The sequence below is a fragment of the Aotus nancymaae genome, unplaced genomic scaffold, assembly GCF_030222135.1.
Source record: "Aotus nancymaae isolate 86718 unplaced genomic scaffold, 86718_ANA_hifiasm-v0.15.2.pri h1tg000067l, whole genome shotgun sequence".
Classification (NCBI taxonomy): domain Eukaryota; kingdom Metazoa; phylum Chordata; class Mammalia; order Primates; family Aotidae; genus Aotus; species Aotus nancymaae.
The window spans coordinates 26,130,897-26,143,092 of NW_026988482.1; the positions used below are offsets into that span (position 1 = coordinate 26,130,897).

General features: G+C 41.2%; 1 protein-coding gene across 6 annotated transcripts in view; it reads right to left on the reverse strand.

Annotated features, from left to right (window-relative positions):
* Nucleotides 1-12,196, reverse strand: part of DCAF1 (DDB1 and CUL4 associated factor 1) — an 88,351-nt gene that overhangs the window by 11,544 nt on the left and 64,611 nt on the right. For all 6 annotated transcript variants that reach the window (XM_064367144.1, XM_064367145.1, XM_064367140.1 and 3 more), the window contains 7 exons: nucleotides 11,907-11,989; nucleotides 10,987-11,071; nucleotides 5,198-5,431; nucleotides 4,215-4,308; nucleotides 3,554-3,658; nucleotides 3,229-3,302; nucleotides 2,621-2,722 (listed from right to left, as the gene is read on the reverse strand). In XM_064367144.1, coding sequence (XP_064223214.1) covers nucleotides 2,621-2,722; nucleotides 3,229-3,302; nucleotides 3,554-3,658; nucleotides 4,215-4,308; nucleotides 5,198-5,431; nucleotides 10,987-11,071; nucleotides 11,907-11,989 — 777 coding nt within the window. The remainder of the gene's footprint in view (nucleotides 1-2,620; nucleotides 2,723-3,228; nucleotides 3,303-3,553; nucleotides 3,659-4,214; nucleotides 4,309-5,197; nucleotides 5,432-10,986; nucleotides 11,072-11,906; nucleotides 11,990-12,196) is intronic.

Sequence of the window (12,196 nt, forward strand, 5' to 3'; positions counted from 1 at the left end):
GGTGTTGGTCACAGGTGCCTGTATCCCTGAGCCATGTAAGTCATACCTGGAACATCTGAGAAGACCTAAGAACAGATATCCAGACTAAGACAAAAGTTTGAATAGCAAATGATTCATAGGAAAATGAAAAGCCTCTAGTTTTAAATCAGGTGAAGCTTATAAAGCAAAGTAAAACTAGAGACTGCTTTTCCTACAAAGAGAGCTTTTAAAAAATTCAAGCTGGCACACTGTGCACGAAAGGCAGTAGGAAGAAATCTCTCCCTTCTACCCATCTCTCATAACTCACATGAGCTTTTAGATACTGCTGGCTCCTCTTACTCATGAAACCAAGGTTCCTATAGAGCCCATATAGCTGGAAAGCAGTAAAGGAAAGCCTTTCTACGCTAGAAAATCCTTGGCAGCAATTGGTGAAGTTGTTTCAAACTCTACAACCTAATTATCCTTTACCAGGCCCTGAGGAAGGCTCTGTTCTGATCCCACAGTGGTCACCAGCTGCCCCACACAAGAGTCTCCTCATTCTGCTCATAAGCCCATTTCTTCAGATCATTAATCATCTCTGAGCTCTAATAAAATGCATGCTTAGGCAGTCAGAACACTGAAGACCAAGAGAGTACACACACAGGATTGCAGGTTGAGTCTCTGTTCTAGCTTTTTTACCCAGGTATATTTGATCTAGGTATACTGTGTCACTTTTGATGTACAGGTGATACAGTATTCAAAGGATTTGATTTACAGAACAAATGATATGCTCATAACCTGTAAAGTCCAACAGTAAAACACACAGCGAAATCTCAAACTAGTACAACAAAACACCCTTGCTTAGTCAGTACTAAGTCCTATTAGAGAAAAACATGGGTCCTTTGCCCTAGTATTAGACTTGCATCCTTACAAAATTACCATTTGCAAAAATAACCATTTTCAAAAATTCTTGAAATTAAAGAAATATTTTAAATGTAAGTAGAAGCTGTTTTGGAAGGATGCTAAGAGAAGGCTATTACATTAACCCTAACCATTGAGCATGATTTATCAAAAAGTAAGGGAAGGATGAGGGCAAGAGAGCTGTGGCAATGCAAACTGAGGTAAGTGTACTTCCCCTGGTCCTGTGATGCCACTGCTCTTCATCTAGAGCACCTCTGTGCTCCTAAAGAGGAGACAATGCTGGCTGGGCGCGGTGACTCACGCCTGTAATCCCAGCACTTTGGGAGGCTGAGGCAGGTGGTGAAACCCCACCTCTACTAAAAAAAATTTAAAAATTAGCTGGGTGTGGTGGCATGTGCCTGTAATCCCAGCTACTAAGGAGTCTGACACAGGAGAATCACTTGAACCCGGGAGGTGGAGGTTACAGTGAGCCGAGATCGTGCCATTGCACTACATCCAGCCTGGGCAACAGGAGGAAAGTTTCATCTCAAAAAACAACAACAAAAAAAACACCAAGACTAAACCATAAGATAGTGGGGGAACAAACAGAAATGAACCCAAGATCTGGGAAAGAAAACATTTTTAGCTGCTTTAATATCTGCAACAAGAGAAAGTCAAAACCTAGTCGTTTATTTTCAACTTTGCAGTACTCACTCAGCAATAAATACTTCTCAGAAGATAAGACAAAAGAATCTGCCCTGGAGAATATACTCTTGGAAAGAGAATGTGGTGTGAGCCCTGTAGGCTGGAAAAAATCTGCTGAAACTCAGAAGTTTGAGAAACTCTTCAGAACCCATACTGACATAACACACGGGCAAGTGCCTAGCAAAATACAACCACAAATTGAAATTCCCTATGAAAACAAAATGCAAAGACTGAGGGACATAATACTATCTACCCACATTTTATATATGTTTAAATTCTCAAAAGCATCAAAATCTTATATTTACCTGTAAGTTCAACTCTTACCCTAATAATAGACTGCCATAAAACTGAGAAAATGCAAACCAGAATTTTATAAAAGTTAAGCCATTTCTACAATCCATCTCAGCAAAGTGACTATTCTGTTTTTTATTGACATTGGGAATATAAAGGGATGCTTATCTGAAACCAGAACATGGCACAAAGAAATCTCTGAATGAAAATCAGAGAGTGCTAGGATGAGTGTGGTGGCTCACACCTATACTCTATACTCCCAGTACTTTGAGAGGCTGAGGTGGGCAGATCACCTGAGGTCAGGAGTTCAACACCAACTTGGCCAACATGGTTAAAACCCCGTCTCTACTAAAAACAAAACTTAAAAAAAAAAAAATAGGCATGATGGCAGGTACCTGTAATCCCAGCTACTTGGGAGGCTGAGGCAGGAGCATCACTTGAACCCAGGAGGCAGAGGCTGCAGTGAGCCAAGACTGCACCATTGCACTCCAGCCTGGGGGACAAGAGCAAAACTTCGTTCTCAAAAATCAGAGATTGCTAAGCTTTAAATTGATCCACAAATAGAATTTACAGGATCATCATGTACTGGTGAAAATCCTGTAATAAAACTTCTGAGTTTCAGTGATCAGAGGTACATGACAGGCCTTATGAATATGGCAATAGGTAGCAAAGGTTGACTAGACCTTTAAAACCTTCTACAGCAAAAAGCAGAGCATAACCTCTATTAAGCACTGTTTAGCAGAAAGAAATCTCAAAGACCACTGACCTGGTCCTCCTCTTCATCCTCATCCTCTGCCAGACGCTGCCTGCCCACTTCATACAGCCTGCATACTGTGTCCATGTTCAGGGCATCCATGCTGCCTTGATTCTGGAATAGAACACCCAGTGCACAAAGAGCAGTTAGTTTTCAGAAGGCCCACGTCCACACCTCAGCCCTGACTGGTGTCCATGACCCTGACCCAGTAATTATCAAAGCTTCTGATACCCCAAATTCTTGAGCTGACTCTGAAAATGTTATACCTAGGACACAAAAGGAAAGAAAAACAGAATGAAAAGACTCAGGTGAGGGATCAGCACCCTTGGAACAAACCAGTCTTGCTCTAGTGAGAGATTCAGATTCCTCTGAGAAAGGAATGACAATATGAGTCCAGAAAAAACGGAGAGAGGACACTCTAAGCTGTGTTATATTGGGATTTTCTTATTCTCTTTGTACTGTACATCTCCCAAGACCAATCAAATGAATAGGTTATTAATAATCTACCTTCAGGAATGTATTGACTTTACATCTTATATCAGACAAAATGTCTGTAGTACAACTTGAAAATTATCCTAAACATTAGAACAACAGAGCAGGGCTCTGCAAGCTCCCTTTACCTCAATGACAGCAAGATAGCAGTCTTTGGTGTCTGTACAGAGGTCAAAGATGTTCCGTTTCACATCAATGGTTGCTAGAAAATAGAATGTGAGAAGGTTTGGGATTGGATTATTGTTGTGATATTAAAACCTACTTTTCCGAGTCATGACATCAAAAAAAAAACCTGCTTCTCCTCTAAAGGAATTCAGGATGATTGCTCAAAATTATTTCCATAACTCCTCTGTTTTTCAATAGAAAAGTACAGGCCTCCCAGAAAATGAAGGCTCATAAATAAGAAACACCAAAACATGACAAAACGATCAATGTCTGTCCCTTCCTGCTTACCTATAGGTTTGTAGTCAGTTGCATTAAATGTTCGGAAAGATGACCCAAAGGGGCTTTTCATCCTCTCCTCCATTAAGTCATCTTCATCATCTGCCTGCAACATAGCTTGAGGGGGGAGAGGAGGAGAAAGCACTATTAAGAATCATAAACATCCCCTCTTCAGAAATGCAGAAAATGTTAATGGCCAATAAAGACAATCTACTTGTATATAGGTTTACATACAAATTCCCTTGTACATAAATCTACTCTGCATCTAGTTAGCTCCTCTCAGAGCATCTTCCTTGCATATAACATCTATTATTACAAATATCCTCAGCTTCTCATCTACCTCCAAGAAGTGTTACAGTACTTACAAGGCTTACACCACAAGAGGACAAGCACACAAGGTCTTAAGTTCGTAATGACACACTGGAAAATACTGCATGAAGTTTCTTTCCATACAAGATTTCCTTGTTATCTTCAAAGTCAGTTGCCTTTCACCCTAAATCAACCTTATTTTCATCTCCTGTGTCACAATTTGTACTATAAATTTTTTATCTTTTATGTTACAATTTTCAAATGCTTTCCAATTCACAAGTGAGAGATGGTTCCAAAAAGGAAGCATTAAATTAAGTGAAGGGGTAGAGGAGAGGAAAAGAGAATGAAGGATAAGGTTTATTACCTCCATACATCACTGTTCCTGTGTGATTGAACACCACGCGACACTGATCCAGAGCAGGAACAGTATGCAAAAGATGAAAAGTTCGGAGGTCCCACTAGGAGTGGAATGGTCAAGGAAAACTATTGTACACAAAACTTATCTAATCTCATGGAAGGAAATTCTAAAATATCACTTTTTTCCCTCTGCCAGGTATACTTTAAAAGTCAATGAGATCAAGGTGAAACAAATACATGTAGAATGCATATTATTGAATATGTCTCTGAAAATACCCTAGGGTATACTCATATACATGAAGGCTTTACGAGCTCTTTTCCTCCCAAAAGAGCTCGTAGTATTTCATTTTCCTCTTATGTGGCAACTGACTTATTTATTTATTTATTTATTTATTTTTGAGACAGAGTCTTGCTCTGTCACCCAGGCTATGGTGCAGTGGCATGATCTCAGCTCATGGCATCCTCCGCCGCCCAGGTTCAAGCGATTCCCCTGCCTCAGCCTCCTGAGTAGCTGGGACTACAGGTGCCAGCCACCACGCCCAGCTAATTATTTTGTATTTTAGTAGAGACAGGGTTTCACCATGTTGGCCAGGATGGTCTCGATCTCCTGACCTCGTGATCTGCCTGCCTTGGCCTCCCAAAGTGCTGGGATAACAGGCGTGAGCCACCGCACCAAGCAGGCAACTGATTTTTAGAGAGCAAAAGTAAAATCCTTCTGAAGACAGATAAAAGCTAATTCAATTGGAGAATTGGGAAGTAGAAAACTGGTCACTCTTACCAAATACATAGAAAACATGCTACTGAAAGTTGTAAGTAGTTACTAACTTTGGCAACAGTGCTTTGGAGATTTCACTAACATTTCAAACCAAAGGACAGGCACCATATTATTACCAGTGTGGATACTGAAACCAGGTATTGGTGGAGAGATAAAACAAATTATTTCTGCACAACAAACCAGACCAGAAGGTAAGACACGAGTGTAAAGGATACAATCTCAGTATTAATGATCACCTCCTGTCCATTCGGATGGAAAACACCACTGATGTTCATATTAAACTTGTCAAACTTGTGGAGGGCCTGTGCAGAGCGGACATCCCAGAGGACGCCATCATTTAAGACAAGATCATCTGTAGGATTAAAGGTGGCACAGTTCCTCTTGTAGTTGTTGGCAAGATCTGGGTTAAACAGAGTCAACAGCTTGTTGCCAGTCTGAATATCATAAATCTTTAGAGAAGAAGGGGTAGGAAGAGAAAAATCAGACCAATCCATCCATTGACAAATTTAGAGAGAAAATGTGCAAAGTAGTTTCTAAGATTAACACAGAAATTCTCCATATGGATCAATGATTACCACAGAATACTCCTGAAGGGTTACTTTTCAGAGAAAGGCATCAATGAAATATCCTTTTCTCCTTAAAAATCTCCCAATGTACATATTTTAGCCCTGCCATATTAAAAGTTTCCAAAGTCTATATAATGTACAATCCATGCAGAGATCAGATCTTTCTCATCAGCTTATAGATAGGCATGCTGTAATATTTCCAATCTTAAAAAAAAAAAAATTCTCCGTTAATACAGGAACAAATAAGGAGACACCATGAGGAAACAATCAAACACATCCAGATCATGAGAAAAGAAAACTGTCCTGGTCTCTTCAAAAGTCATTGTCATGAAAACTGGAAAAATGTTTCTTGGCTTTAAAACACTAGTAAGTCCTAACAACCAAATATGTAATATGTGAATCTTGGCTGGATCCTGGTTGATTAAAAAACTGAAACCAAACACATCAGGAATAATTGAGAAAACTGAGTGAGTATGGACTGGATATTAGATGATTATTTAGGGGATTACAAATTTTCTTAGATTTAATAACAGTGTGATTGTGAAATAAATGTCATTGTTAGGAGACACATGCTGTAAGACAGCCGTAAAATGTCATGACGCTTGCAATTTTCAAATGGTTCAGGAAAACACATTTACATAGAAAATATGGCAAAATATCAAATTGATAAATCTAGGTAGTAGGTATTTGAACTATTCTTTTCATTTCTTTGTATATTTGAACATTTTCAAATGAAAAGTTGAGGGGGAAAATCTCCCCCCAACCCTTTTTTTTTCCTTCCAGACCTATGTGAAGTTATTTACTGATAGGTTTAATCATTTATTGTATCAGGGAGAGCCTTACACCTTAATTACATTTGGTAATAGGAAAACGTATTGACTGAGCCTGAATTCCTGTTGTAGAAGTAGAGATTGCAAGGTACCTTCTTTATACTTGACCTTGTTGACTTTTTTATTTTTACTTTAAGTTCCAGGATACATGTGCAGAATGTGCAGGTTTGTTGCACAGGTATACATGTGCCATGGTGGTTTGCTGCAACTATCAACCTGTCATCTAGGTTTTAAGCCCCACATGCATTAGGTATTTGTCCTAATGCTCTCCTCCCCTAGCCCGCCACCCCCCGATTGGCCCCGGTGTGTGATGTTCCCCTCCCTGTGTCCATGTATTCTCATTGTTCAACTCCCATTTACGAGTGAGAACATTTGGTGTTTGGTTTTCCGTTTCTGTGTTAGTTTGCTGAGGATGACATCTTCTAGCTTCATCTATGTCCCTGCAAAGGACATGACCTCATTCCTTTTTATGACTGCATAGTATTCCATGGTTTATATGCACCACATTTTCTCTATCTAGTCTATCATTCATAAGCATTCGGGTTGGTTCCATGTCTTTGCTATTGTAAATAGTGCTGCAATAAACATACATATGCATGTGTCTTTAAAGTAGAATGATTTATATTCCTTTGGGTATATACCCAGTAATGGGATTGCTGGGTCAAATTTCTGGTTCTAGATCCTTGAATAATCACCATACTGTCTTCCATAATGGTTGAACTAATTTACATTCCCATCAACAGTGTAAAAACATTCCTATCTCTCCACAGCCTTACCAGCATCTATTGTTTCTTGACTTTTTAATAATTGCCATTCTTACTGGTGTGAGATAGTATCTCATTGTGGTGGTTTTTTGTTTTTGTTTTTTGCGACAGCCTCACTCTGTCACCCAGTATGGAGTGCAGTGAGTGGCATGATCTCAGCTCACTGCAACCTCCACCTCCTGGGTTCAAGTGATTCTCCTGCCTCAGCCTCCTGAGTAGCTGGGACTACAGGCCCACGGCACCATGCCCAACTACTTTTTTAATTTTTAGTAAAGATGGGGTTTCACCATGTCGGCCAGGCTTGTCTCGAACTCCTGACCTCAGGTGATCCGCCTGCCTCGACCTCCCAAAGTGCTGGGATTACAAGCATGAGCCACTGCACTCCACCCTCAATGTGGTTCTCATTTGCATTTCTCTAATGATCAGTGATGTTGAACTTTTTTTCATATGTTTTTTGGCCATATAAATGTCTTGAGAATTGTCTGTTCATATCCTTTCCCCATTTTTTGATGGAGTTGTTTTTTTCTTGTAAATTTGTTTAAGACTTCTGTCAGATGGATAGATTGCAAAAATTTTCTCCCATTCTGTAGGCTGCCTGTTCACTCTCATGATAGTTTCTTTTGCTGTGCAGAAACTCTTTAGTTTAATTAGATCCCAGTTGTCAATTTTGGCTTTTGTTGCAATTGCTTTTGGTGTTTTCATCATGAAGTTTGCCCATGTCTATGTCCTAAATGGCATTGCCTAGGTTTTCTTCTAGGGTTTTTATGGTTTTGGGTTTTACATTTAAGTCTTTAATCTGTCTTGAGTTAATTTTTACATAAGGTGTAAGGAAGGCGTCCAGTTTGTTTTCTGCATATGGCTAGCCAGTTTTCCTAAAACCATTTATTAAAAAGGGAATCCTTTCCCCATTGCTTGTGTTCGTCTGGTTTGTCAAAGAGGAAACTGCCCTTTACCACTTCATATCCCTCCCTCAAGCTAGTACCCTACTTTTCTGCTTCATTTTTCAGTAAAACAGTTCAAAAAAATTGTTCATATTGTGTGTCCATTTCTCCCTTGTTCTCATGAACCAATTCTAACAAGGTTATTGCCCCACCAGTGTACAGAATTTTTGTTGTTGTTGTTTTTGAGTCCAAGTCTCTCTCTCTCTCTCTCTCTGTCACCCAGGCTGCAGTGCAATGCTATGATCACGGTTCACCATAGCCTCAACCTCCTGGGCTCAAAGTGATCCTCCCACCTCAGCCTCCCAAGTACCTAAGACTACAGGTTCGCATCATTGCACCTGGCTAATTTTTTTTTTGTAGAGGCAGGGGTCTCACTCTGTTGCCCAGGCTGCTCTCAGACTCCCACCTCAACCTCCAAACTATTTCTTGACATGGTTAACACATTGTTCAATCAAAGGTCACCTCTCAGTTCTCAGCTTATGCAACTCATTAGCAGTTTTTGATCCAGCTGATCAAACCTTCCTTGAAGCACAGTCTTCCCTTGGCTTCTAGGACACATTTTTTTTGAGACACAGTCTTGCTCTGTCACCCAGGCTGGAGGGCAGTGGCGTGATCTCAGCTCACTGCAACCACCACCTTCTAAGTTCAAGTGTTTCTTCTGCCTCAGCCTCCTGAGTAGCCGGGACTACAGGCACACGCCACCACGCTCAGCTAATTTTTGTATTTTTAGCAGAGACAGGGTTTCACCATAATGGCCAGGAGAGTCTCGAATTCCTGACCTTGTGATCCACCTGCCTCAGCCTCCCAAAGTGCTGGGATTACAGGTGTGAGTCACCGCGCCCAGCCAGCATTGTCTCCTCTTCAGGAGCACAGAGGTGCTCTAGATGAAGAGCAGTGGCATCACAGGACCAGGGGAAGTACACTTACCTCAGTTTGCATTGCCACAGCTCTCTTGCCCTCATCCTTCCCCTACTTTTTGATAAATCATGCTCAATGGTTAGGGCTAATGTAATAGCTTTATCTTAGCATCCTTCCAAAGCAGCTTATACTCATAAAGTGCTGGGATTACAGGCATGAGCCACCACACTCCCAGCTGGGCACCTCTTTTTCTCAGGGTTCCATTCTGCCTTACTGGTCACTATATTTGATTTCCCTCCCAAGTTCCTCATCTGGCACACTCCTAAATACTGGCACATGCCAGGGTTCTGTACCCACAGCTCTTCTCTAGTCTCCTTGATGATCTCATATAAGTTCGTGGCTCTAAATACAATCAGCTGGGGACAGTAACTCATGTCTGTAATCCCAACACTTTGGGAGACCAAGGAAGGTGGATCACTTGAATCCAGGAGTTCAAGACCAGCCTGGGCAACGTGGGAAGATCCTGTCTCTACAAAAATACAAAAAAAATATAGCCAGGTGTGATGGTGCACACCTGTAGTCCCACCTACTCAGGAGACTGAGCTAAGAGGATTGCTTGAGTCCAGGCAGTCAAGGCTGTGGTGAGCTGTGATCCTGCCACTGCACTGCAGCCTGGGCAACAGAGCAAGACCCGTCTCAAAAACAAGTAAATACTATCAATATGTGAATATATCAATATGTGAACATATCAATATGTCAATATATCAATATGTGAACAAGTCTCTTATTTATATTTCTCAACCCACACCTCTCTTCTGAACTCCCAATTTTTTGTTGTTTTTGTTTTCAGAGACAGGGTCTCACTCAGTTACTCAGGCTGGAGTACAGTGACATAATCATAGCTCACAGCAGCCTCCAACTCATGGGCTCAAGCAGCCCTCCCACCTCAGCTTCCTGAGTAGCTGGGACCACAGACATGTGCCACCAAGTCCAGCCAATTTTATTTATTTTGTGTAGAGATAGGGAAAGTCTCTCTACGTTGCCCAGGCTGGTCTTGAACTCCTGGCCTCAAGTGATCCTCCCAACTCATCCTCCCAAAGTGCTGAGATTACAGGCACAAGCCACTATGCCTGCAACTCCCAACTTTTGTATTCAATCCCTATTCTCTACTTGAATGTCTAACAGAATGTCAAACTTCATGTGTCCAAAATCCTGGCCCAAGGCCCCTCATTTCTCCCAGCTTCTACTATGCCTACCCAGGCCCAAACCCATAGCTCCTCTCATGTGTCAGGTGGTACATCACCCTCCAACCTGGAAGGCTGCTCTTGCTTCTCTCACAAAAACCTGAGTCATACTTTAGGAACTTTACATCCACTCATGTATCCTCTACTCACATTCCAGCGTCTTCATCTCACTCAAAAGAAAAGCTAAAGGCCCTAACTACCACCTGCAAGATGCTACTGGATATGGGCCCCTCACTGACCTCAGCTCTTACCCTCCTCTCCTCCTACCTCCCAAGCGAGGGCTTTTCCCTTGCCATTTCCTGTGCCTTACACTGTTCGTCCAGGTATCTTCCTGAACCTCACATTTCCTTCAAGGCTCTGCTTAAACATTACCCCATCAGTGATGCTGTCTACCCCAGATAAAAGAGAAGTCTCCCCATACTACCAACGAGCATTTCCTACCTCTTACCCTGCTTTCATTTTCTCTGCAATACTTACCACCTAAATTTACCATATATTTGATTCTTTATTGTCTCCCAATGAGGGTCCATAAAGGCAGGACTTCATTTCTAATCTAAAACTAAAAATTAAAAAATATCTGCAGTGCTAATGACATCCTTCTCAATGTCACATTTAGCCCTTATACATTTTTCCCATACAGCTCAGAACTATATTATCATACTTTTAGATTGTAACCGGAAGGAATATCATTGAGTAACTTCTATTTGCCCAAAGGACTTAGGTCCCCACATTCTAGCAAGAAGACTTCAGTATGAACAAATGGGCAATTCAGCTTGAAAATAGTGGTTCTTAAGTACTTACATGGGCGATGTCGCCTTTTGTGCCAATGACCCGATCCTGGGAGTGCTTGCTGAACTCAACATAGTGATCTTCTGCGAAGGAATGCCTATGGACAAACAACAGGAGCACTGAAGCGACAGACCTTCAGGACATACTCCTGCAACCAACTGAAATATGGGTGACCCCCAGACTCTTGCACAATCACACTCACCTAAAGATCCTGGACTCCCAAAGAGGAAATAATCATACACTTAGATTAAAAAGAAAATTCCTTCTATCAGTTTATCCAAGCAGACACAATAAAATGAATGGGAATTCCTTAGAGAAATGACAAATAGTGCACATGTGTCTTTGAAACATGAAGCAAAGGGGCCAGGCATGGTAGCTTACTCCTATAATCCCAGCATTTTGGGAGGCTGAGGCAAGTGGGTCGTCTGAGCTCAAGAGTTCAAGACCACCCTGGGCAACATGTTGAAACCCTATCTCTACCAAAAATGCAAAACATTAGCCAGGTGTGGTGGCACATGCCTGTGGCCCCAGCTATTCAGCAGGCTGAGGCAGAAGGATCACTTAAGCCTGGGAGGCAGAGGTTGCAGTGGGTCATGCTTGTGCCACTGCACTTCAACCTGACAAAGTGAGATACCATCTCAAAAAGAGAAAGAAAGAAAGAAGAGTGCAATGTCCTATGTGAACATGGGAAAATACATAAATTCTGGGTCAGGGTCTGCTGCATAATGATGTACATACCTCATAAAAATACCTAGGAATTACGAAAGATAACATCTTATTACTAAACATGAGTGTCAGATGAGGAAGAAAGAAGTTAACAATAACTGACAGCATTCCTCTTTCCTCAAAAGGCTTCCAGTCTAAGAACCAAATGAAGGAGATATAAACTAGGTAAATAAAGCACAGATTAGGATCCAAAAGCAGATACATACTTCATATCAAATACTGATTTCATTCCCCAAAGTGCAGACAAAGGCTGGCTCCAAGTAGCAGACGTCAGCAGCAGGGACCCATCCTAAAAGAAGAAGGTTCAAGGTGGGTAACCATGCATTCACATACATGTAGATATCACTACCTATCATTAGCATTTTTAAATATATGCATAAAAATGTTGTTGAATTAAAGAGAAAATTTTAAAACCCCCAGAAACCAAGAAATGGTCAGAAGCCACTAGGTTTTGAATGTATATAACTATAGTGTCCTAGAAAATAACTATAGAGAA